Source organism: Ochlerotatus camptorhynchus, unplaced genomic scaffold, assembly GCF_037179485.1.
Source record: "Ochlerotatus camptorhynchus isolate MF236.1 unplaced genomic scaffold, CSIRO-AGI_Acam_v1.1 ptg000080l, whole genome shotgun sequence".
In the NCBI taxonomy this organism is placed as follows: domain Eukaryota; kingdom Metazoa; phylum Arthropoda; class Insecta; order Diptera; family Culicidae; genus Ochlerotatus; species Ochlerotatus camptorhynchus.
Genome location: NW_027040570.1, coordinates 59,821 through 84,353, shown reverse-complemented (window position 1 = coordinate 84,353; position 24,533 = coordinate 59,821). Strand labels below are relative to the sequence as shown.

The 24,533-nt window shown below is 40.4% G+C and overlaps 3 protein-coding genes across 3 annotated transcripts; 1 reads left to right on the top strand and 2 right to left on the bottom strand.

Moving 5' to 3' along the window:
* Nucleotides 1–13,782: 13,782 nt before the first annotated feature.
* On the bottom strand, nt 13,783–14,775 carry LOC135697948 (glutathione S-transferase 1-like). Its single transcript, XM_065217804.1, has 3 exons — nt 14,335–14,775; nt 14,086–14,276; nt 13,783–14,016 (listed from the first exon to the last, which is right to left on the bottom strand). The coding sequence occupies exons 1-3, from the start codon at nt 14,755–14,757 to the stop codon at nt 13,902–13,904; spliced, it is 729 nt and encodes a 242-aa protein (XP_065073876.1). The 5' UTR covers nt 14,758–14,775; the 3' UTR covers nt 13,783–13,901.
* A 22-nt stretch (nt 14,776–14,797) lies between these two features.
* Nucleotides 14,798–15,634, bottom strand: LOC135697949 (glutathione S-transferase 1-like). The gene is made up of 2 exons (XM_065217805.1): nt 15,463–15,634; nt 14,798–15,396 (listed from the first exon to the last, which is right to left on the bottom strand). The coding sequence occupies exons 1-2, from the start codon at nt 15,604–15,606 to the stop codon at nt 14,872–14,874; spliced, it is 669 nt and encodes a 222-aa protein (XP_065073877.1). The 5' UTR covers nt 15,607–15,634; the 3' UTR covers nt 14,798–14,871.
* Nucleotides 15,635–20,658: 5,024 nt separating this feature from the next.
* LOC135697934 (keratin-associated protein 4-9-like) lies at nt 20,659–21,552 on the top strand. Its single transcript, XM_065217795.1, has 3 exons — nt 20,659–20,671; nt 20,998–21,273; nt 21,332–21,552. Exons 1-3 carry the CDS (start codon nt 20,659–20,661, stop codon nt 21,550–21,552), a joined length of 510 nt encoding a protein of 169 aa, XP_065073867.1.
* The last annotated feature ends 2,981 nt before the right edge of the window (nt 21,553–24,533 follow it).

Below are 24,533 nucleotides of genomic sequence, written 5' to 3'. Positions count from 1 at the left end.
TTCATCCACCGCCCCTGTGGTTTATCATACGCTGGTGCTGTCTCAGGTGAATCTGTCGAAGATTCTCCGTTCACCTCGGAGGAACTTGTGACGCTCGTGGCCGAGGTCATCATCATCATGCGCACCTGCAAGACTCGATCTGAACAGCTTCATGCTGCCTTGTCACTCGTCACCAAGTATGGACCGTGAAGCTATAAAAATTGCAAATTGGAACGCTTGTTCACTGACGAACAAGCATAGAGAGCTACTCGATTTCCTCAACACCAAGGAGGTCGACATTGCTATCATCACCGAGACGCACTTGAAGCCCGAACTGAACGTATTCCTTCTCGACTTCCGGATCGTCAGACTTGATCGCACTACCAAGCTTCCAGCTGAAAACAATTGAAGCCATCGGAATGGAGGTGAGCACATCATTTGGCCCAATCACCATCATCGCGTCCTACTGCCCCAAGCAAACCAACATCAGGGACGGGTCGTCAGTGGCCCTCCGGACATCATCAAACTCACCCGGGAGAACGGGAACTTTATCATCGCTGACGATCTGAACGCAAAACACCAAGCTTGGGGCAACGGTCGGAGCAATCGAAACGGTACCATCCTGAATGAGGACCTGCAAGAGGGCTACTATACCATCTTGGCCCCAGACTCTCCCACCCGCTTGAGTCGGTCTGGGGTCCATGCGACCATCGACCCGGGCCGAAATTGGATCCTCGGTAAACTGATTCGAAGCTTCCCGGTGCAACTACCATCGAGACAACTGGGCGCAATATCAACACTGCGTCGACACAACCATCGACTACGATGTCCAACCGGAGACGTCCGAAGATGTTGGCTGGTGTCTACAAACCATCGAGGAGGAGATTTCCCGGGCCAGGGAACAACACGTGCCAGTATCCAGACAGGTGAGTAACACTCTGAACCTTGACAGCCCTACCAAAGATCTCATTAGACTCCGTAACACCATTCGTAGGCAGTACCAGAGTACTGGCCTGCCTAACTTGAAGACCAATTGTAATCGATTAACAAAGATCATTCAGGCCAGGATGGTGGATCTCAGAAATAACGATTTTGCTAAGCCCTTTTGGAAACTTACAAAAATTCTTAAAAACAATCTTAGGCCCATTCCACCACTGACCCCACTGGATCGTCCTGGCGACTCCGTGGTTCATCTGATAACTCCTGAAGAGAAGGCTGGAGCGATAGGGCAACACTTCGTCAGCTCCCATAATCTCGGACAAAACATCGTCAGCCCTCATGAATCTGAGGTTGCTGAAAACAACCTTCAGATTCCTAACATTTTTCCAGAGGAATCCGAGATCACGGCTGACGAACTGTTAGCCTATATCAAATCATCTAAAAACATGAAGGCCCCAGGTTTCGACAACATCCTGAATCTGGAACTCAAACACTTGAGTTCCAGATTCTACAACCATCTGGCATTGATTTTTAATCTGTGCCTCCAAGTCGGCTACTTCCCCTCGTGCTGGAAGTCAGCTAAAGTCAAACCCATCCGGAAACCTGGGAAGGATCCGTCCTCTCCTTCAAACTATCGACCAATCAGCCTTCTCTCAGGGTTATCAAAATTGTTCGAAAGAGCAGTCTGTTGCCGAACAGTTGCCGAAGAAAACAACTTGTTACTCGAGGAACAGTTTGGTTTTCGGAAAGGTCGTTCGATCGTCCACCAGCTGACTCGAGTAACAAACATTCTCAGACGGAACAAGTCTGTGTCGAAAACATCTGCCATGGCGTTGTTGGACGTTGAAAAAGCATTCGGCAATGTCTGGCATGATGGCCTGGTGTTCAAATTGCAGCAGTACGGTCTTCCAATCTTCCTAGTGAAGATAATAAATAACTATCTATCAGACAGGACGTTCCGAGTCTTTCTGAATGGCATCACATCGGATGCTTTCAACATCGTTGCCGGGGTTCCACAAGGAAGCATCCTTGGCCCCATTTTATTCAACCTGTTCACCTCCGATATGCCGGCTCTCCCTGATGGTGGATCGTTGTCTCTGTTCGCAGATGACACATACATCGTCTACAAGGGTAAGGTCATCGGGGCTCTGACTGCCAAAAATCAGAGAGGCCTCAACAGTTGGAAGATCCGTATCAATGCGGCAAAGATCCACGTCATCATCTTTCCACACTACAAATTGTAACATCCTTATAAGATCCCTGTATCCACTCATCAATAGGAGGCCTACCCTGTCCCTGAAAAATAAGCTTGCTGTCTACAAACAAATCATCCTTCCCCTAATCGAGTACGGTATGCCAATCTGGGAGAGTTGCGCCAAAAGCCATGACCTCAAACTGCAAAGGATCCAGAACAGGATCCTTATGATGATCCTAAACAGTCCCCCGCGAACTAGAAATTCTGAGATCCACCTCCTGTCTGGAATTCAGACATTAGAAGAACGGAGAGTTTCTATCCTGGAAAGGTTCAGAGACACCTGTCTGAGATCAACTCATCAGATCATACGTGATCTAGCACGTTAGATTAAGTTATACTCGTAGTTAGATAGGTTATCACTTTTTTTCAATTCAAACATAACACACCCCCCAAGGGGTATTCTTTAGACTAGTAGAAAAACGTGAATACGTAAATTAGAATAACAAATGAAACAAAGATGAAGAGCCTGACAGGCTAATCAATTAAAATGTTAAAACAATGTAAAATCATAATTAACATAAATGAACGTAATTTTGCTACTTTTACTAAAGTTTTGCACTGCACTGTCCTCTGCAAACAATGTGCATAGTTTCCGATAGATGTCACCGCAAACGACAGTAGTGACATCTGTGTGTGTGTGTGTGTGTGTGTGTGTGTGTGTGTGTGTGTGTGTGTGTGTGTGTGTGTGTGTGTGTGTGTGTGTGTGTGTGTGTGTGTGTGTGTGTGTGTGTGTGTGTACAATCTAACCCCCACTGTCCGGCAGTGTTATTATGGAAGAAAACTGCTTTTTATTACCCTTAAATTAAAGCAGGTTTAGTCCGGGAGTTAGAAGGTGTTAGCTCTATTGCAGCTCCAGTGACCCATTTCAGAATGCCTGGTAATTCACGACCACTCCGAGGTCACTTTTACTTACAATAAGCTCCGCATGTTCACTCTACCTTTATCAAATGGATAATGGTATCATAAACACACTTCCAGATTCAAAAAATATTATTTCCAAATCTGGCACGTATATAGGGGAATTTACGTATTCTCGTCAATCTAAGCAGTGTCCGCACTTCTATTAGCATTTTCCCAGCGTCACGCACATATATGACGTGTCTGTTAGTTTACATTCATCTGCTGCTTGCTTCTCTATCCATTCTAATCGACAGAATTCTTCAAAACTGTTTGAAAGGGTTTTTACAACGCTCCAAACTTCTCAGGTGAGTGTGACTATTGTCGGCAGCCTCGTTTTCTTCGGCAACCTTCCCATTAGAACTGCGTGTTAACCAGCTGTTCTATTATCGGCAACTTGAAATCAACCCCATTTTAGAGTACGTATGCTTCATTTGAATACAAATCTGGCATAACAGGACTGCTCAGACGTACACATACAATCAGATTGAAGCTGAAAGACTAAAGAATCGTTTGGATGCATTCAGGGAAGTGTGTTGATGGGAAAACATAGTGAAATTAACGTTTAAATTTTGGTTGCCGAAAACAGTCAATAGGTGCCGAAGCCGACATTTACCCTAGTTTTGAAATTTGTTCAACTGTATTAAATCGATTTGAATGGACATTTCTTACCAATTTTGTTTCGAATACCTCTTGATTAATCTGCTGGCAGCACTTACTGGCCCTTACCGGCGACCAACTCATCTGCCCGCGATAGCAACAACGCCTAAATCTCAAAGCTCTCCGAACGTCCCCTCGAAAATGCAATCGAGATATGTATAAGAACAATCTTCAACTGGAACGTACTCACCAAATCAATACATCCGGGAGCACATTCCCGATGCTTGCAAACGACAGTAGTGACATCTGATGGGAAATTAATGCAGAAGCTTAACAAAATGATTAATTGTATTGGGGAATCAAAGCAAACCTAAAACTAGTCATGCGACACTTAGTTTTCAGATCCACAATTACAAGAATTATGATGTACTAAAAAAAGTCATACAATTTGATAGATATCAAAACGTCACTACCATTTAAACCCGCTCGCCATCTGTGAGTCATTTATCACTTTAATTCTTCAATTGAATAGATATTCTCGTCTACTCGGGTATCGTAATACCATAGAGGTAACTCTAAGACTAGATGGTCCCGAAATAACGTACTCAACTTTTTGGCTCAGCTCTGGTACTCTCTTCGGTCCCAAGCTAAACGATTCACCCCTCGAAACATAGGAAAACCCAATAACCCCTCATTTTATCTGTTAAACTTTCATAGCGAATCAAAACAAACATTGCGTAGTACTAGAATTTCGATTAGAATGGGAAACGTTAATCGTTTGCTTGGGACCAATAGGCTAGTCAAGTAGTGAGCCAATTTAAAATCGTTAGCTTCGTATTGATTGTTGGTAATACCCCGTACAGACTATGGCTTATATCATGTAATATAGGCTGTCTTGCAATGAGCACTCATACATCTAGTTTTCACTGGAAATCCTATGTATGAGTGCTCATTGCAAGATAGCTTATATTACATGATATAAGCCATAGTCTGTACGGGGTATAAGTGGTTTGGAGGACGAGTTCCCAGGGCAAAGCGATATGTTGAGCCACCCTAGTGTATAAGCTTCATGCTCATCACCATTTGCATGCTGTTTTAGGGAAATTTTTAAAGATGGTTAGACCTAATCTCAGGAAGTTAATTGTATGAACACTTGAAATAGCTACCACAGACAAACAGACATAACACTCACGATCACATTCATAGCAAATAATGTTTTAGTTGGGAATGTGCTTGCATTTGTCAAGGTGTTGCCACTGAAGCATTGGGCAAGCTCCCACATTTCGAACTTATCAGTGATGCCAGTTCTTTTTCACGTCTAGTTAGTAGATGTCAGCTCTTGAAAATGATAAGTAGTCCACATCTGACGAATACAGAAAAAAAGTTGTCGGATATTACATCAAAACTGCTGCACAGTAGTCATTCCGTTCCTATTATTACGTTGTACGATGTACACAGAATTCGAGAACAAATCATGTTGATGACTGTAATATTCTATCATCTTTTACCAGTTATTGATGTTCAATTCTTCATCATGAATATCATTGATTGATACATATTATTTTTTCTCCTGTGTACACATTGAAGTGATGAGCGGTGGTAGAAAGGGCACTAATAAGTGATGCATTACCTCGTTAAAAAACTTGTTTCCAGCAAAAAAGCACACTAAGCAAACAAAACAAATCCCTATAAAAAGTCTTAACTTCTGAGAATTTTTCCTTCGGATCCGTATTTCTGTAGAATTCAATTAATTCTTTAGATCTTCGGAAAATTTCATAGAACCGACATCACTGGCTTCCATCTGTTTTGTTTTTATTCAACACAGCTGACGCGTTGACAGAACGAGGGAAAAGCAACTAGTTAAAAAATTGCATGCACGAGGGATGCTCCGATTGCAAAACATTGCTTGGGAATGTGTATGATAGATGGTGCTAGTGCCCATACAAAATACGCTTGACGATATATTTTGATGGATTTTCTTCTAAGAGTTATGCCTGTTTGTCTGTGTAGCTACTATAAGAAATGTTCATGGAAATTTCTACAGAACTTGTAAAGACTTTTGGGCAGCAATGTGAGGCAATTGTTTGGTTTGGTAAGAAGTAAATGCTTGCCGTCTGATCATAATTGAATTACAGCCCAAAATTATAATATGCCATAGATAAACGAAACATTTATGCACCAACCAGTGGATTAAACTAGATGCTATTCATAAAATAAACCAAAACTAACCAGGCAAAAAATGACATGAACCATATAAACATTTCCACACATCGATTCAGATTACTCGCTACACAGGTAAAACAGGTAAGTATTTTTATGCTCATTTTATGGACTATTCTTCGATCAAAGACAACATCACCAACACATGCGAATCTATCAGAACTTCTATGTCTCAATCGGGTCTCTGCTCCGTCACGAGCACGAGTGGCACGTTCTATGTACAGCACAGAAAGCATAGACCCGAAAGTAGGACAATGTTAGCAAGCCCAGCTCTTGCTTGAGTCCAAGGAAAGTCGATATTCTCTGTTTTGCCACTCTTTCGTCTTGCATAATCGCCAACCGCGAACGAGTGTTCTTATGCATGTGCCCTCTTCTGGCCTACCACACGTTTGTCTTTCTTTGTGACCGAGCATCCACAGAACCACAGCCATCTAACTGTAAATTCATTACCTTTCGATTCTTCCTCCGGCGACGACGACGTTTCGGAGGATGCATACTTGACCTAGGAGTATTGAATTATTGGATGGAGAAAATTCGAATGATTTCTCTCCCAAAAATGGAATGTTGCGTTGATTTTTAAATTTACGTAAATTGAGAAATTTCATTCCTGGATCAAGGCGACGAATTGACCAACCCGTTTGGCCGGTTGCTGATCAGCGGCGGTGCAGCAGCTGTGAATGTGTGACTCCCAAGAGCGAGATAAGCCTATGCGGTCGACCGCACGAAGGCGACGAGGAATGGGATTAAAATGCACGAACGAGACAGCCAAGCCAAAGTGGAAAGATTTACGAGTTTGAATGAATATTTAAGGAGTCGATGATTAATTTGAATTGGTTCGATTTTTCGGCTGTAGCGAGTGGGTTGACGAAAAATATTGAAATGACTTTTGAAAAGCTTCAAATAATCGATAGCGTGGTTACCGCGATCCGTTGATCAGAGCCAATCTTTAAGTGCTGGCTGTATTAAATAATATTTATCAAAGTAAATAAACTCCGTGACCAAACCTTGTGTCTACAGCTAGCCAAAACAAACCAATCTTAGCGCAAATCACGGATCATGCCCAATCAAGCAGCCACTATTTGCCATCATACCGTCCGTCGTCGGCTAGCTCAACTACTGCGCTCTGGTAAGCCAGATAGGTTTGCAGCAGGATGCAAAACAAAACTGCAGATAATAACGACTACGATGATGGCTGGTGGCTGGTAAGTACGCCGTTGCCGATGATGGCGCTTGAGGATTTTCGGATTGACCATAACTCTTCAATTGCGAGCTCATTGCGTCACATTGCTAACAGAGAGCGCGATTCCAATCGAAACAGCTATTAACTTCATTTTAAATGCCCTTTCACGATGGCAAATGTTCCTCTAGCTTTGGCACGAATTACGCACTATACACTGATGGAACTGGAGTACCTACCTCTGCCACAGCACAAGTGACTGGCTCTGTCGCATATACATAGTAGGCGCTATGCATGCCGCCCCCAATTCAAAATTGCGACTCATCATCATCATCAGCAGCAGCGGCAGCACCTTTTGCCATCGTGCAATGGACACACAATTTTCCCATGGCAATGGCCAGCATAGGCTATTAGTCGGTGAAGGTGCACCTTGGAGATGACCAATGACTATTCTATTCAAAATCGCTCAACGGTGACAAGTCTATTCAGCGGAGTTCAGGCCTTTGTGTGCAGTTTTTGTGTGTGCGAAAGTCGACTCACGATGATGTAGTGTTACATTGCGTGCATTGTCCATAACAACAATTGTTTCAAACAGAACTAGTAGCACGAACGGAACTGTGTGCCAAGTTTGATGTATTTTCATGAGGGACAAAATGTTCACTTCTGTCGATTAATGATTCAATGAATCAAAATCGACTCATAAGCCCTGCTGAGTGGTTGGAAAACATGATTTAGAATAACTTTTTTTATGATTTCAGTTAGCCTATAGTCATGCGAAAATAGCATAGTTAGTATAGAAAGCTCTGTTTCAGAGTTGCAAAAAGACGTGTGCGTCGCCGCCACCGATAAAAATCAGTCACGCAGTCGGTAAAATTTATGCCACGCCGATGATTTTTTTTGCTTTTATTGTATTTATAAGTAAACAGCTATCACAAAACCTTGGTTGTTATAGATAGAGCCACTTGAATTGAAAATTTAAAAACCATCATTGAGTCTTTTTTGTTCTACATAACAGATACGTGCACGAAGTAAAGAAATTCTGCTATATGAAAAAGCGGGAGTGGGTCATTTTGCTGATGGACATTCCGCCACTGAAAATTTCTCCGATTTTCCCTTCTTTTAAATGCTTCTCGTTCTTTACTTTAAAAAAAACAATAATTTAAAAAATGTGTACTACTTTTAAACTGGAGCAATTTTTTGATATTCACTAGGAGTACCGTAAAACGGGGTGAAGTTGATCATTGAGGTGAAGTTGACACCTTCATCGTTCAATTTATGTTTCTCAACAATCCTTTTTCATTATATTGTTGCGTTGTAAAACAAAATCCGTTTTCATGATATTGTTACAAGATAATTTGTTTAGAATTTCATTAAGTAGTTTGAAATGGTAGTTTGGAAACGTTTCTCCTAACTAACGGTGCAACCTACCACTCTAAATGTACCAATTTTGTGGAAGTGATGTGATGTGAATAGAACCCACCATCAGTGCAAGGATTATCAATGTCTGCAGATACTTTACCGGTTATAAAGTTCTGCCTGATGGTTTGCTGCAGCAGGGTGAATCAGTTTCATTGAAAACCTTTGGAAGCCCAACAAACAATTCAGAGTCACAAATATGCATATATATTGAATAAATGCTGTATAACAGTACAATGCTGAATAAAACGGGCTATCAAATTATGTGCTGAAAAAACCTCATTGAGATCGATAGATGCACCTTTATTCCACTGTTTATTCTGATTTGATTATTATACTAATTAAAAGCTATACAAACGATGACTGTCTTCCTGATTCAACACCAGAAGTTTGATCTAATAATATTCTTGAATAAGTGTTATTTGCACATACATTGACGCTCTAATTCGTATGTTTCAATTGATTTAATAACATGCTTTATTATACGTCTAATAATTGTTTTCTAGCTCTGTTATTAGATTCCATTGCATTGCTTAACAATATTGCTGAATAATGGTGAATACAGTCAGCAGAATAGCACTTATACCACTATGCGTCCATGTTTTAATTGCATACTTTGAAAATGCTTTACAAACGACGTATTCATTCATTATTCCACAACACTGTTTCAGGCTATGAACAAAACGAAACTGGTAGCATAATGGTTACCGTTTCCGCTTTCCAAGTAGAAGGTCGAGTGTTCAATTCCAACCTCAACCCTTTTTTATTTATTTTCTACGCCTAATTCATTTAAATCGTAATCATAGATCGTATCACTCACGACAACCAATTCATCGATCTTTAGGAAAAGAATATCCCAGCATCCTTTCCATTGAAATTAGAGAGGTGAAGAGGTAACATTGGTCTCATGTAAAACAACTATGAATGAATTAATCATTCCCACATCTCCTTGAATTAGCTAGAGATATGGCTGGGAGTGCTGATAGGTATTTAGATTCAAGCTTTTATTGATTATTTATCTGTCCATATGATGTATTCTAGAATAGCTCAGATGGCACGGCAAGCGGCTGGTGATCGGAAGGTCATGGTTCGAATCCCATGCAACGACATGTGTGTATATGTAAATTTCCTAGTATCTGTGTGGGTGGGTGCGTGCTTCGACAGAAATAATGACAACAACAATCAATAGTAACGAGAACAACCCTCCTCTGTCCCGTCCTTATTTTCGGATTAATTATCCCGTAGTTGAATAATCGTTTTAAAAATTTATAATAGTGCCTAATTAAACATTATTTCACATGAGAATCAAGCGTCTATATCAGCGTTGGAGAAAAGATCGCGATATTTCACGAAGTTCACCAAGGGAAAAGTTCGAGTGTCATAAGTGTCATAGTGAGTTTTGGAGAACTTTTCCAACACTGGTCTATACAGGGTGTTTGGTTCCGGGTTTTACATATTTTCAGGGTAGATAGGGCTCCTAAGGTTATGAAAAAATCCCCATGAAACATAGGGTCGGAAATGACTGCTAAGTGAGTTATTCAACATTTTATGTTTTTTTGAATTGCCAACTTTGGTTAGCTGTATTTTTTTAATCTTAATGTGGTTTTCTGATTTCAACATACCAAATGAAAGATTAAAGTCTAAGCTATCAGTGCTCTTTGAAAAAGAACTTGATTAAAGTTAATTATTATACATTAAAATTGAAAAGTATGTTGAAAGTACCAAAAAAACTGGTGAATTTTCATACATTTGAGTGTTTTTAAGTTGAAAATTTTCATTTCTGTTTATTTAGTTGTTCTACAAAACATTTTCCATGCTGTACCCTAGATTTGTGCCTTTGGTAGTAACCTTGTAGGCTTTATGGTTTCTTCGTAATTATTGATTTAAAACAGCCATAAAAACTTGTGACGTTTTCTTAAAATGCGCTATAGTCACCCTATTCGTTCGTACATTCGGCTGTTGCAGTGGACTACGCACATGAAAATTTGGTAGAATGTTATTGTAAATGTTTAGCTACATTCTTAACTTTTGATTACCGCACATCTCCTGCGCCGAAAGAAAACATTACTGCGGAGATGTTTCGCGGTATCGAATATTGCTCAGTCTCAGCAGAAAACACAACGAGAGACACCGAATTGGCGAATTCTGAGAGCGGAAGGGAGAGAAGTAGATAGTGGTCATAAGTCGATGTCCTTTTTATTTCAGAGTACAGGTTGTTTAGTTGTTGAAAAAGCACTTTTGATGTTTATGTTATTCAGTAAGAGTGGTTGGTTGTGTAGAAGCCATCAAATAAGTAATATATTCGCTTCTTTAGCTTTGTTTTGCACCTAAAAGTTGAAACTTGATTATTATTTGCATAGAAGTGATATTAGCGCTTATCGACTTCTTGCCGCAAGATTTCACCAATACAACGTTGCTAGTGTAGCCGTGTAAAATCGATTTGTTTATTATTTTCAACCACGAAATCATCTGTCAAAGTGTTTGACTTGACAGCGGTTTGTTTTTTTATTTTCAAACAGTAAAACGCTTGTATTACTGAAACTGCTCACTAATACTAACGGTGATGCAGAACTGTTATTCAGTACGACGGACAAATTGAATAATGGTTGTGAAAAAGTTGAGTAAACGCTCTCCAAAACTATTTTGCTAGCTTCTGCTTGTAGCTGTATCTGCAGTTTTGTTTCATCTAATTTACAGCAACACGCTGGAAAAGTTGGCTTATAAAGCTGAAGATGTTAGTTGGGCTGGTCATTGCCGACAGCTTGGAGCAGTGACACAATAACTCACTCAACTATCAAATATAAAATCACTGATCGTAAGACAAAACGGATGATCATGGCAAGCTAGCTTAATTTTAACAGTGAACCAACTTGTAAAAAGTTTATAGAATAACAGTTTTCGAAAGCGGAAATTAACAGTTGTAACGTTGTATTTAGTACAGATCCACTGAAATGTTTGAAGTTCCAGTAGGCGTACCGGAAGGTTACCCTCTCGCTTCCTGCCGGCTCGAGTAAGTCACCAACTCGTAGGCTCCCATGCGGATCTATTTTCTTTTTGCTGAAGTTACTGCTACCTAAAGCTACAACAAATTTAAACAGCACTTCTCACTTTCTCAGTGCTTAATATTACCTGTAAATGTTCTAACTTGTTCGACTCTTATCTTTGTTTGGACCCTACCCGAGGTAATCCTGCTTGAATATCGATTTATAAAATTCCTCTTTGATCCTTCAGATTCTTAAAGTAATCTGCTTGGAAGTCGATTTGGAGAAAATTGGCATGGCGCATAAACGCAAAAGAAAGGGGCAATCTCTTGATGCCTCTTCAGATGAAATTTATTTGAGCAATCAATTTGATATGCTCACGGATGATGAGGATAATCCATCATCCAGGCAAAATTCCATTAAACATTCCCGGCTTAATGCCAAGAAGGAAAAGGTCCCCCCTATTGTGATAACCACTTCCGATGTCCATGCTCTTCGCACGGAACTGTTGACCTTCGTTATACCCCGTACAGACTATGGTTTATATCATGTAATATAGAATGTCTTGCAATGAGCACTCATACATCTAGTTTTCACTGGAAATCCTATGTATGAGTGCTCATTGCAAGACAGCCTATATTACATGATATAAACCATAGTCTGTCCGGGGTATTAAATTCAAGCTTTCACTTCAAATTGACCGTCGGGGTGAATGCCAAAGGAGGTGACACATCTAAATGCTCAAAAAATCTCACACTAGCGAATCAATCTTCGAAAAATCTTCGTGCATCGTAGATAGAGTCGTGTATTGGCTGAAACCTTGGACGGATTCAAACGCCTTCTCAAGAAGCAACACATTTTTCACTTACGACACCAAAACTGGACGTCTGTCCAAGGTTGTCTTGAAAGGTCTGCCCAGTGGTGAATCCCTGGAACAAATCAAAGATGAATTGACTAAATTGCTTGGAGTTGATCCAGTCCAAGTAATCAAGATGAAAATGAAATCCCGTCCTGGCGATTTGCGCAACGAGAGTTCTAGTAATTTTGATTAAGTTCACTTCAAGTCTAGTGACCTTTACAACCTTAGAAAAAGTTTGTCTTATGCTTCATGTTCGACTGAACTGGAAACACTGGAGGAAATTGCCAAAACCTCACCCAGTGCCACAAGTGCCAGGCATGGAGTTACGGAACAAAAAATTGATACATGCCAGCTAAATGCATGGATTGTGGTGATTCCTATCACGCAAAGGACGACTGTTCTGTGAAGGAAGATCCTAAGAAATTTAAATGTTCAAAAACCACAAATCCAATTTTTGGGAATGTAAGACTCGTAAAGTGATTCTACAATCCCGTTCTAAGCGACAGGTAAGAAATGCTCCACGTTCCCGATCAGGTACAAATTCCTCTGCTGCTAACAAAGGTCAGCGAGGTACAAATTCTACATTCGTACCCATAGGTACAAACATGATCCCTGATTCAAATTCTTCATCTATTAACAATGTAAAGTGAGTAAATTGAACTACCTATGCTGCTATTGCAGCCGGTAGAAATCAAAATACTAGCCATCATAATTCTGACAGAAATTTCGATAATTTTGACTGCTCCTAAAATTGATTTTTTACAGAATTCATTAATTGACACGATTACTGATATGCTGAAAACTAGCTCCACGATTGATGCTATTATTCAAACTGGAGTAAAATTTGCGAATAATATCGCCATGACTTTGAAATCGAGCAAAGGATTTTAAATCATTAAATATTTTGAATTGGAATGCTCGATCTCGATAAATTAAGTAACCACTTGGACTGAGTACATCTTCTGCAACAAGTAAACTTTGATGTTCCTACAACGATAGCTTCTGTGGATTCCGAGGCACCGAACAGTCTTCGATGAAAATCATCCGTTACAAAGATTCATCAGAAGATTAAATGAGGTAAGCTATGAGTTCGACTATTATGTGACGAAAAATAAGTTTAAGCCGCTAGTTAGATAATAAGTCTAATTCAACTTTCGCATATCGCTTGTCTGCCTAAGAAGATTTGATACTTTCCGGTAAACTTTATTTGGAATGTGCCTATGTGCCTAAGTGCCTGGCATGTAAAAATGTGTGCGCAGCGGTCCCAACGATGTCAGAATCATCTCCTTAAGAAGGGTTAATCAGTTGAATTAAATTCAATCAAATATAAAATGCTAGAGGTTTCAACAAAGAAAACCACCTACAAAATGCATAAGCAACCGCTCATCTGTCATGATAAAATATGGCAACCCTTCATTTGAGTTGATTGGGTACTGATCAAGTTGTTTTAGATTAAAGCACTTTTGAAAATAACAACATTTTATTCAAATAACAGTAAATGCATCTGTTCCACTTCTTCGTCCGTAAAACATATCACTGGCATGATTGACAATTCATACGAATCGCACCCGTGTCGCTCTACTTCAAAATGCTCTCCACAATTTTAGACAGCTTCCGTGCCCCTTCTCCATTAGCTTCCCGATAGTACGGTAGCTGTTCCATCCGTCTCAGCCAGTCAAACGTTTTGGGAAATCTACAATGTAAATAAGCAACAAAACCAAATGACGCGTGAGCACAATTATGTAATCGAAAATCCACTTACCTTTCGCGACTGATCGGTAAAATAGCATCGAAGCTGGAAACGGACGAAACGCAACTCAGATCGGCCAGGGTCATCCGATCTCCGGTGTAGTAATTCGCTTGCAGTGTATCCTCCAGCAACTGAAGTCCTGTGTTGAAGTAGTCCACATTCACCGGATCCAGTTCCGTCTTCAGACCGCGAATCACCGGTGACTTTGTGAATTGAAATCGTCGATTAAGTTTAGTCCAAACAACAATGAAGAACACTCACGATCAACAGCTTCAATCGGCTGAACAGCACTCCGGAGTTGAAATGCAACCCGGCATTCACCTTAGCCCTCGCGAAGGGATCACTCGGATAGAGATCTTCACTGTTTGCGTAAACCGTTGTCAGGTAGACATTGATCGCTTGGCTGTCCCAAATGAACTTTCCATCGTCGTCGATCATTGGGATCGTGTGCTGAGGATTCTTGCTGAGGTACTCCGCTTTCAGAGTATCGTTCCCCAGCAGATCGATCGATATGACCTCGATGTCCAGATTAATCGCTTTCGCCGTAAGTTCCACAGATCGCCCAGGAGGGCTAATGGGATTGGTGAAAAGCTTAACGCGCTTGTTTGCAGCCATCCCCTGTGAGGCGACGGATCGCAGTCCAACGAGACGAGAGAAATTCGGCAATAATCTACTTGTTATCATTTTCACAATTTTAAAAGCAAACACGACTGATTAAGACGAAGTGCAAACATAGACTGTTTTTTTTTTCTTTATTTAGATTTTTTTATCAACCAGTGTTGCCAAATTTAGTTTCATTTATTTCTTTTTGTTTTCCTCCAACTTTTGCTGGAAGAAGTCCAGAGCTTCCGCAGCACGATCGGAATTGAATTCTTTGTAGTTGGGCATATTTTGCTCTAATCGTTGTAGATATGCAACCAATTTTGGACACTTGCTAGCATCGATCGGGAACAGCGCGTTCAGTGTGCACAGTGATGTGCTGCAGCTAATGTCGGCCAGTGTTAGAGTTTTTCCGACCAGGTAGTCCGATTGGAGTGTTGTTTCCAGCAGGTCGTACGCGCCATGGATGGCATTCAGCTTATCTTGAGGAACCTCCGGAAAACCTTGGTAGAAGATCGGTTCCAGAGTGCCACGAAGGCGGGCGAACAGAATGCCAGATTCAAAGTGCAGCAGTGCATTGATGCGTGCTTGCGTCACTAAGTCTTTAGGATACAGGGCGTCATCTTTCGCATATTTTGACACCAAGTAGACGATGATTGCGTGACTGTCGTACAATGGAACTCCATTGTCGACGATGGTTGGCACTGTATGTTGTGGATTTAACTGATTGCGGAAAGTAAGTTAGTGTTTAAACTACACCCAAGTGACTTAGATCATAAATTAACGAACCTTCAAAAATTCTGCTGTCATATGCTCCTTCTTGGACAGATCCATGAATTTAACATACAAATCCACACCAATCAGCTTTGCAGTGATTTCCACGGCTCTGCCGGCTGGAGTACGACGAGTGGTGTACAATGTAACGGGAGCCATCTTTCAATCTAAAAATACACCAATCTTTACAAACGGATAAAAAGCAACTGAAGACAATGTCTACGCTCTATCGATGGAAGGCACGAAAAAGAATGAATATTTTCTGTCGGACCGGTTTCTCCGTTGCCACCTACTCATGGTTGTAGTAGATGCGAAAGCATCCTAGTCTGTGTTTGAGCTGTGATATGGATGGCCATTAGGGTGAGTCAACTTTACAACCCCATGCAGGTCGTTCGATCTGTATTGAGCCAAATTTGATTGAGTTAACTCAAGATCTGAATTCGCGGGAGAACTTTAAAATTAGTATAGGAAAATGAAGGGTAGAATTCAAAAATTGCTCAATCTAGACCAAACCAGAGACTTAGATTGTGAATACTACACACCGAATCGTTAATTTTTATTGCGTTAGTAAGTTAAGTAAACTTGAATAAATTGGAAAAATTCGTAAATTTTCATTTAACTTTGTTTGATAAAAAAAATATAAGGTCAATGTCCCTAATGTCTTTAATTGTTATTAACTTATAACTTTAGGCCAAGTGCACCGCATCGACATATAAGCTCAGATGTACGCCTATAGGCGTGTGCGGAGAGCTAGGCCTGAAGTAATAAATTAATAACTTTTTACTCAGAAGTCGAATCGATATGCAGTCTTGGACAAAATTGCTCCGGATAGTTGTTCCAATCTAAATCTTATGCTAGTTCAAATTTTAGCAGCTTTTTTTAAATAGATGACAAGCAAATAAATAGTTTTGTTCCAGTTCACTATAAACTTTAAAGTTCTCCAGCGAATGCAGTTCATATCCAAATTCGTTAAAATTTGGTACAGTTAGCGATTTCGATACAGATTGAAAGCGCAGTAGGGAGCACAAGGGGTTGTGATCCACTACGCAAACTTGACCCACCCTAATGGCCATCGATACAAGCAATGAACATATACCTATAGCAAAAGCCGGCTTTCGGAATGATATGCAAGTTTGTTGTTATTGTAGGTACAAACAAACGGACGGTGGCGATTTCAGTTGCTTATCAAACGATCGAGTGGGTATTCATTTTGTTTATCAACTAAATGGCTGAAAGCTAATAATAAAAATAGTAAATTGATAGATATCGTTTGAAAATCCCCGGTCTGGAGCTCAGAATTTGTATCTCAATCCTTAGAAAGTTTTCGAGATCTCTGACAAAACCAAACGAAGCTCAAAAGCTAGGAATGTGAATCAAAATAGCGGACTTGGGAAATTTATCGAAATATACGACAGCTTCCAATAAGAAAAGCTTCCGAAAAAAGATTCAGTTTCTTTAAAAAAAATGATAACGTACACTAAGAGATCAGTAGAGTTAACAGAGATTCTGCGCCAAATAAATGTGTTGAAGATCTCAAACCTAGATAAATATAGTCCCGGCCATATACACATCTCAATATACCAGTATCAGACACGCTGATAAGACTGATTAAAATTTTACAATATTCGCTCCACAGTGCTCAATCGGTTTCAAATCGGGTCCTGATTAATTGGGTTCTTTAATTTTGAAAAATATATCGGTTTTTATAAAACATCTGAAAGAGCTTCGTTTTTCTGAGCACAGCGATATTTATTTCGAACACACACACTTTCATCTCACCCCTCGAAACATAGGAAAAACCAATAACCCCTCATTTTATCTGTCAAACTTTCATAGCGAATCAAAACAAACATTGCGCAGTACTAGAATTTCGACTAGAATGGGATGCGTTAATCGTTTGCTTGGGACCAGTAGGCCAACAATCAATACGAAACTAACGATTTTAAATTGGCTCACCACTTTAGTAGCCTATTGGTCCCAAGCAAACGATTAACGTACCCTATTCTAGTTGAAATTCTATTACTACACTATGTTTGTTTTGATTCGCTATGAAAGTTTGACAGATAACATCAGGGGTGTGTGGATTCATGCAGAACATGCAGGGGTGAGTGAAATAGCTTGGGACTGCTTGGGACCGTTGTTCTGGTACTGAGTGAGCCAAAAATAATAATGATTTTCTTCGGGACCCAGTGGTCTTAGAGTTACCTCTATGAATAGGCTAGTCAAGTAGTGAGCCGAATTAAAATCGTTAGTTTCGTATTGATTGTTGGTTTAAGTCTATTCTTTTTAAAGAAAAATATAAGAATCATGTATCTCAGAAAAAAAAAGTAGGCTGTGTGCGTGAACGGACGATACGTTTGCTTCTCCGTCGTGTTGGAAAATTTGGAAAACTGATGGTGTTTTTTATACTTGGCTGCTGATGCGCTTAAAAACTTTCATAGATGGACCAGGATTCAATTACCCGATTCTGGATCGCCACCAAAACCGGACTTCAAGCTGTTCTTCTTCATGAGCAACACAATTCCTGGTGCAGACGGCCAACCAAGTCCAGTAAAAGCACCGACAAACCGATATGAAACTTAAACTTAACTCTTGATCGAGAATCCATAATTTGTCCCAAATAGATTAGACACGAACGAACTCATAAATTTTGTACTCGTGTTCGTGGCTAGGATAAATATTTTCCGCGAACACGGCGGCAGATGTCAGTTTTGTGCTTTGATCAGAAATTTCTTTGTAATTTGTATGATCATTCGTGTCGGTTTGTCGGTGGTAAAAGATCGACCAGATAAATCTCAGCAAGTGTATCTACATCGACGATATCCAGAACCTAAAAGCATTAGTTATCAAGCCATCGAACCGACGACGACCCGATCGTGTTGCCGAGGGTGGACTAAATTCAAATGTCTTGAGGTGTTTCAAGTGCCAGAAGCTTGCAGCCAACAAAACGACAAATAAAAATAAGGAATTTTGTTTATATTGGAGGCATTTGTGAGATTCTTCCATAGACCACGGGTGAACTTTCATCTACTGAAAAAAAATTGACACATGTTCAGTGATGGAAAAGTTCATCAAAGTTCCCTATGACTCGCGAACTTTTCCCTTGGTGAACTTCGTGAAATATCGCGAACTTTTCCAACACTGCACATGTTACGTGAGTATTATTCATGTGTTCATTTTTAGTAAACAGGGCCCCGCTGTTGTGTCACTTTTTGTCGAGTGAGTGAACTCAAATCCATACGTGCATGCGTCTATTATACCATATTATACATAAAGGGTGTTACGATCAAAATTTGGTCAAACAAGAATTAAAAAAATCAAATTATTCATCCCTTTTAAGTTTAATTAGTATCAAATACAGAAAAAATATATTCAGCTAAACTTCCGGCTGACCAAATCCGAATTGCTGGGCCTTTCGTTCAACGGTTGCCATCAGATTCTGTACAGCCACGCCACTTTGCCTTAAACTGCTTCTCGTTTCCAACAGTGTTTTGGGTCTTCTTCAGGTTCCGCTTGACGATGGCCCAATATTTTTCGATTGGGCGGAGCTCTTGCGTGTTGGAAAGGCTCTTGTCCTTGGGCACCACCTGCACGTTGTAGGCGGCATACCACTCTATGGCCTTTTTCCGTAATGGCAGGATGCCAAATCCGACCAAAACAGCATGGAACAATCGTGCTACTTCAGGAAAGGCTGCAGACGTTTTTCCAGACACTTCCCTAATAAAAAAAATACCATAAACGAACTTTATCCCGGATAGGTAAACTATCTGACAAATGGTTTGGATGATACCCCGAACACGTCGTTAAGCTTTCTTTTATGGTTATTTTTATTAGGCTTGTTCACGTAAATTTCCTGGTTGACGGTGCCAGTTGCAATCAAAATGTCACTTTTCAAGCCACAGGTACAGATAGCCTGCCAAACCAGATATTTCTTAGCGAACATTGACAGTTTCATATGCTTGAAGATGTCTGCCACCTTTCCCCTTCCAGTTGCCGTATAAAACTCCTGCCCAGGAAGCTGTTTGAAGTCTGCCAAGTTCGGATTTTCACGATGCGCTTGCAAAATTTTGATGCGTTGCTCCTCTTGCTTGCAGTTATCAATGAAGAGTAAATCCGGAGAACTTTGAGATTAGGGCGTAATTGCTTTTGTAAACAAACACGTCAATCGCCAATTTCTCGCAAATTAAAGCTCAATCTAAAAAATTAACGGCACAAACAGGTAGAAAAATGATTCCTTTATCATTTAGTATGGTTTGTTCGCGATAATAAGTTTCAATTTACGATTAATCGGCGATAGACGTGTTTGTTTACAAAAGCAATTACGTCCAAATCTCAAAGTTCTCCGGAAATGTCAAAATCAAAATAGAGGCATCAGCCTGCATGCACACACCTACACAATGAGGGGTGTTCAGGTTTTTTTAAATGCTCGATTAAAATAAATGCGTCAAGTTTAAGTCGACCAATTTTTATCGTCACACTCTTTAGGAATCTTTTGGGAAAGAAAGTTTTCCGCAATAGAAGACCAGATCAAATAATTAACCTGCATGGACCAAATTTTTAAACATTACGTCCGTCAACTTACAACTTATTGTTCCTTGAGCGCTTCCACTGCTATTGAGTAAGAACTTTCAAAGCCTGTACCATGTTTGCATTAGTGAATATTATTGTGTGGTACGTACAATCATACTCTATGTCCAGGGAAATCAAAAAAATATTTTAATCCGAAAAATTCGTACATTGGACTGGGGATCATACTTAGCCGCCAACAAAATTGCGTTATAAAAGGTTTTCCAATAGGGATTTCCTCACTTTGCCAGTTCATTGCGGCCATATTGTTGAAGCTACAAGTGTCAAATTAGCTGTCATTCATTCAATGTGTCTTGTCAAATTACCATGTATTTATCTTTGGTTATAGCGTCCAACAGCACGTGCAAATGATAATATCAACAATCAATACGAAACTAACGATTTTAAAGTGGCTCATTACTTGACTAGCCTTTTGGTTCCAAGCAAACGATTAACGTACCATATTCTAGTCGAAATTCTAGTACTACGCAATGTTTGCTTTGATTCGCTATGAAAGTTTGACAGATAAAATGAGGGGTTATTGGTTTTTCCTATGTTTCGAGGGGTGAATCGATTATCTTGGGACCGAAGATAGAACCAGAGCTGAGCCAAAAAGTTGAGCACGTTATTTCGGGACCTTCTAGCATGGACCCAACGGGTAAGGACCTCCTTCACGCGATTTTTTTGGTTCACCTAGCTGTTTTTTTAGTGTACCTGGTGCACCCGGTACTAGAGCAAAAGACAGCAATTTGTACCAGAACAGGTGTCAAAAGGCCAGCAAAAGCGCCAGCAAAAAAAAGCGCGGTACCCGCTGCCGTGGCAGTCAGATTGAGGTGTGTCATATCCCTTAGCACGTTTCATTTTGTTTTGCCATTTTGAGATTTGAACTCGTGACTTTGGCGTGAGAGGCATGGATGCTAACAAAAAAAAAGCGGAACTAGTTAAAATAGTTAATTATCTAATCTAATTGTTCATTAGTTCCAGGGCCCTTGAACATCATATATTTGGATTGTCCCCAGGAGGATTGTCCGCAGGAGGATTGTTCGAAGAACGATTGTACCCAGGAAGATTGTTCGAATAAGGATTGTCCGCAGGAAGATTGTTCAAAGGAGGATTGTCCACAGGAATTTTGCTCGGGAGAAGGTTGTTCGAAGGATTGTTCGAAGGATTGTTCGGAGGAGGATTGTCCGCAAGAAGATTGTTCGGGAGAAGATTGTACGAAGGAGAATTGTCCGCAGGAAGATTGTTCGGAGGAGGATTGTTCGAAGGAGGATTATCAGCAGGATTGTCCGCAGCAATATTGTCCGCTACCGACGAGTCGAGGAGAAAGATTATCCGGAGGAAGAGGATTGTCCGCGGGAGGATTGTTCGAAAGAGGATTGTTCGAAGAAGGATTGTCCGCAGGAGAATTGTCCGCAGGAAGATTGTCGACAGGAAGATTGTTTGGAGGAGGATTGTCCGCAGGAGGATTGTTCAGAAGAAGATTGTCCACAGGACGATTGTCCGCAGGAAGATAGTTCGGAAGAGGATTGTCCGTAGGAGGATTGTCCACAGGAAGATTGTTCGAAAGAGGGTTGTCCGCAGAAGCATTGTTCGAAAGATGATTGTCCGCACGAAGATTATTTGGAGGAAGAGAATTGTCCGCAGCAGTGATGGAAAAGTTCATCAAAGTTCCCTATGACTCGCGAACTTTTCCCTTGGTGAACTTCGTGAAATATCGCGAACTTTTCCAACACTGGTCCGCAGGAAGATTGATCAGAGGAAGATTGTCCACTGGACGATTGTCCGCAGGAAGATAGTTCCAGGAAAGATCTTCAGAGACAATCAATGACGTTTAAGGAAAACGTCGAGGAACGACACTCATACTGATGCATGCTGCTTCAAAAAAGATATGGCAACACTGTGACGGCATGCGAGCGGAATTGAAAGAATTTTCGGAATAGACAGAAGGATCAACAGGGATATTCAGGATATACTGAACAATAGACAAAAAATCGAATAAGGATGTCTGGAGAAAAAAAGTTCTGACTGATGTTATGGATATATAAGCAGAATTTTATGGATAAATTTGATGGGGATACAGGATGCATCCGAATGTATCGTTCCCCCTGGAACATATAAAGAGCTTCAGAGTTCCGGATAATCTTCATCCTCCACGTACTCCTTGACTCGTCGGTAGCAGGCAATTCTCTTCAAACAATCCTCATGCGGACAATCCTCCTATGAACTATCTTCCCGCGGACAATCATCTGACTGGCGGGATCTGGTCCATTCGGTCCTCGTTACACAAGGATCGTACCTGGGTCCGCCTTGCATGATTTCTAGTTGGACCCAGCGATAAAACTGATTCCATTTTGATCAACATCAACAATGACATTAATCCTAGCTCTGAAGTTCAGGTTAGGAAAAAATTTAGGTTAAAACAAAACGTCAGCTATTGTTGGTAAAAAAAACCGACAGCATTGTTGACAGCATTCCCCCATGTACTCAAAAATATAACTACCCACAAATCTAAAAAACCTACTACTGCGTGCACTTCCATTCTATTACCGGGAACTATGATTTTTCGATAAATTCCTTCCACGCTATTGGTCCTGACCTTTGGGTCCATGCTTCTAGTCTTAGAGTTACCTCTATGATAATATTGTTTTATCAAAGTAAGTGTTCTTTGCGAGCAATGTTCCCAGCGCTTCTCCCATTTTGCGGTCGCAATAATCGTCCTATCGAGAGGAGTATTCGCAATGTGGTGAACAAATTCGAGGGAACTGGATCGGTGAACGTTCAACGGAACGCAAGGTCTGCCGAGAATATCGCCGCTGTAGGCAAAAGTGTGCAGGAAAACCCACGACCGTCAATTCCGCGCCGCGCACAAGAACTGGGCCTCTCGCAGGCTTCAAGCTTAACGATCATAGACACCGCCGTGTGTTCGCTGATTGGGTTTTGGAGCAGTTGGAAGCAGACCTCGATTTTGCCCGAAAAATCTTCTTCAGCGACAAGGCCCATTTCTGGATGAACGGCTATGTGAACAAGCAGAATTGTCGAATTTGGGATAAGGCCAATCCACACGAGATCCACCAAGTGGCAATACATCTCCAGAAAGTTACTGTTTGGTGTGATTTTTTGGCCGGACCCAAGTAACAATTTCCAGTTGAAGAAACGCTTTCGTTTTGATTTTGTTCAGCTGCATGTTGAATAATAATTGCACGATGTGTTCACCACAACTTTTATAAAACCCTTGTTTGGAGAACCTATACAACTGCAACACAAAGCTGTTGTCTAACGTATTCAGTAAAACGTTTACCCAAAATCAATTTCTTGTTGAAGAAACGCTTCCATTGTGATTTTATTCAACTGCATGCTGAATAATAACTGTACAATTTGTTTATTACAACTTCTGTAAAACTCTTGTTTACACTGGTTTGGAGAACCTGTTCAACTACAGCATTATATGTATACGCGGTATAGGAGTAGAAGCAACTTTTATGCAACGTTTATAGATACATATTTAAAGTCAAGCTTTATTGTTTTGGTGAAAGCTCTTATACAACGTTTGTAGACACTTCCTGACAGCTGCTTTGAAATTTAGTAGAGAGTAAACCTGAGAGGCGTTTGTTACACTCTTTTATGGCCCGATTTGGCATCTTACCACTACTTAACAATGACGAAGAAATGGTACGAGGAAAATAATGTCATTGTGGTACTTCGTGATATTCATCCTTCAAACTGTCCAGAGCTCCGACCGATCAAGACATTTTGGGCAATAATGAAAGCTGATTGTCGGAAAATGGGAGGAGAGTCAAAATCGGTTAAAAACTTCAAGCAAAAGTGGACAAAAGCTTACAAAACCAGAGGAGAGTAGCTTCTCCAAACCTTGATGGCAGGAGTCAAGGCAAATATCCGAAAGTTTGGGCGTGAGGGTGAAATTTAAATCTATTATTGCAAAAGTTTAAAGGAACATAGGGAAAATGGATGTAATGTCCCTAATTTGGTACCATACATAAATTCAGCAATCGAATAAATTTCAATAGCGATCAAAAATTGATCTAGATCATCTAGATAAAATTGATAAATAGTAGATTTTTAGCGATGGGTCCAACCTTAGATTCATTGGTCATTTCCTCTACTTGAGGAAAATAAATGTTGAGAAAAAGATTTGCTTGGATTTCCGTTAAACCTATAACGTTCGTGTGATGATACAAAATTTATTTCTGGACACGCTTTACTATTATTTATTTCATTACTATGGTTTCCAAGCCTTTGGGGATTTTCCTTATTAAAGAGTTGTTTAGATTTTTCTTCTTTTTTTTTCTTGGGTTATTAGTTGTATAGGGTCCGAGTGAACAAAAGATTTTATTATTCACTGTTAATTCCTTTTGCTGGTTTGCTCGGCCGCCAGTTTTCAAGTGAGATCGTTCACTTTCGCCTTGTAACCCAACGGTGATTGGCATAATGACCGTCGAATTGAAAAATGTAAAGCGAGTCTGATCGGTTTTCTCAATTCTTGAACAATCCATTTGTTT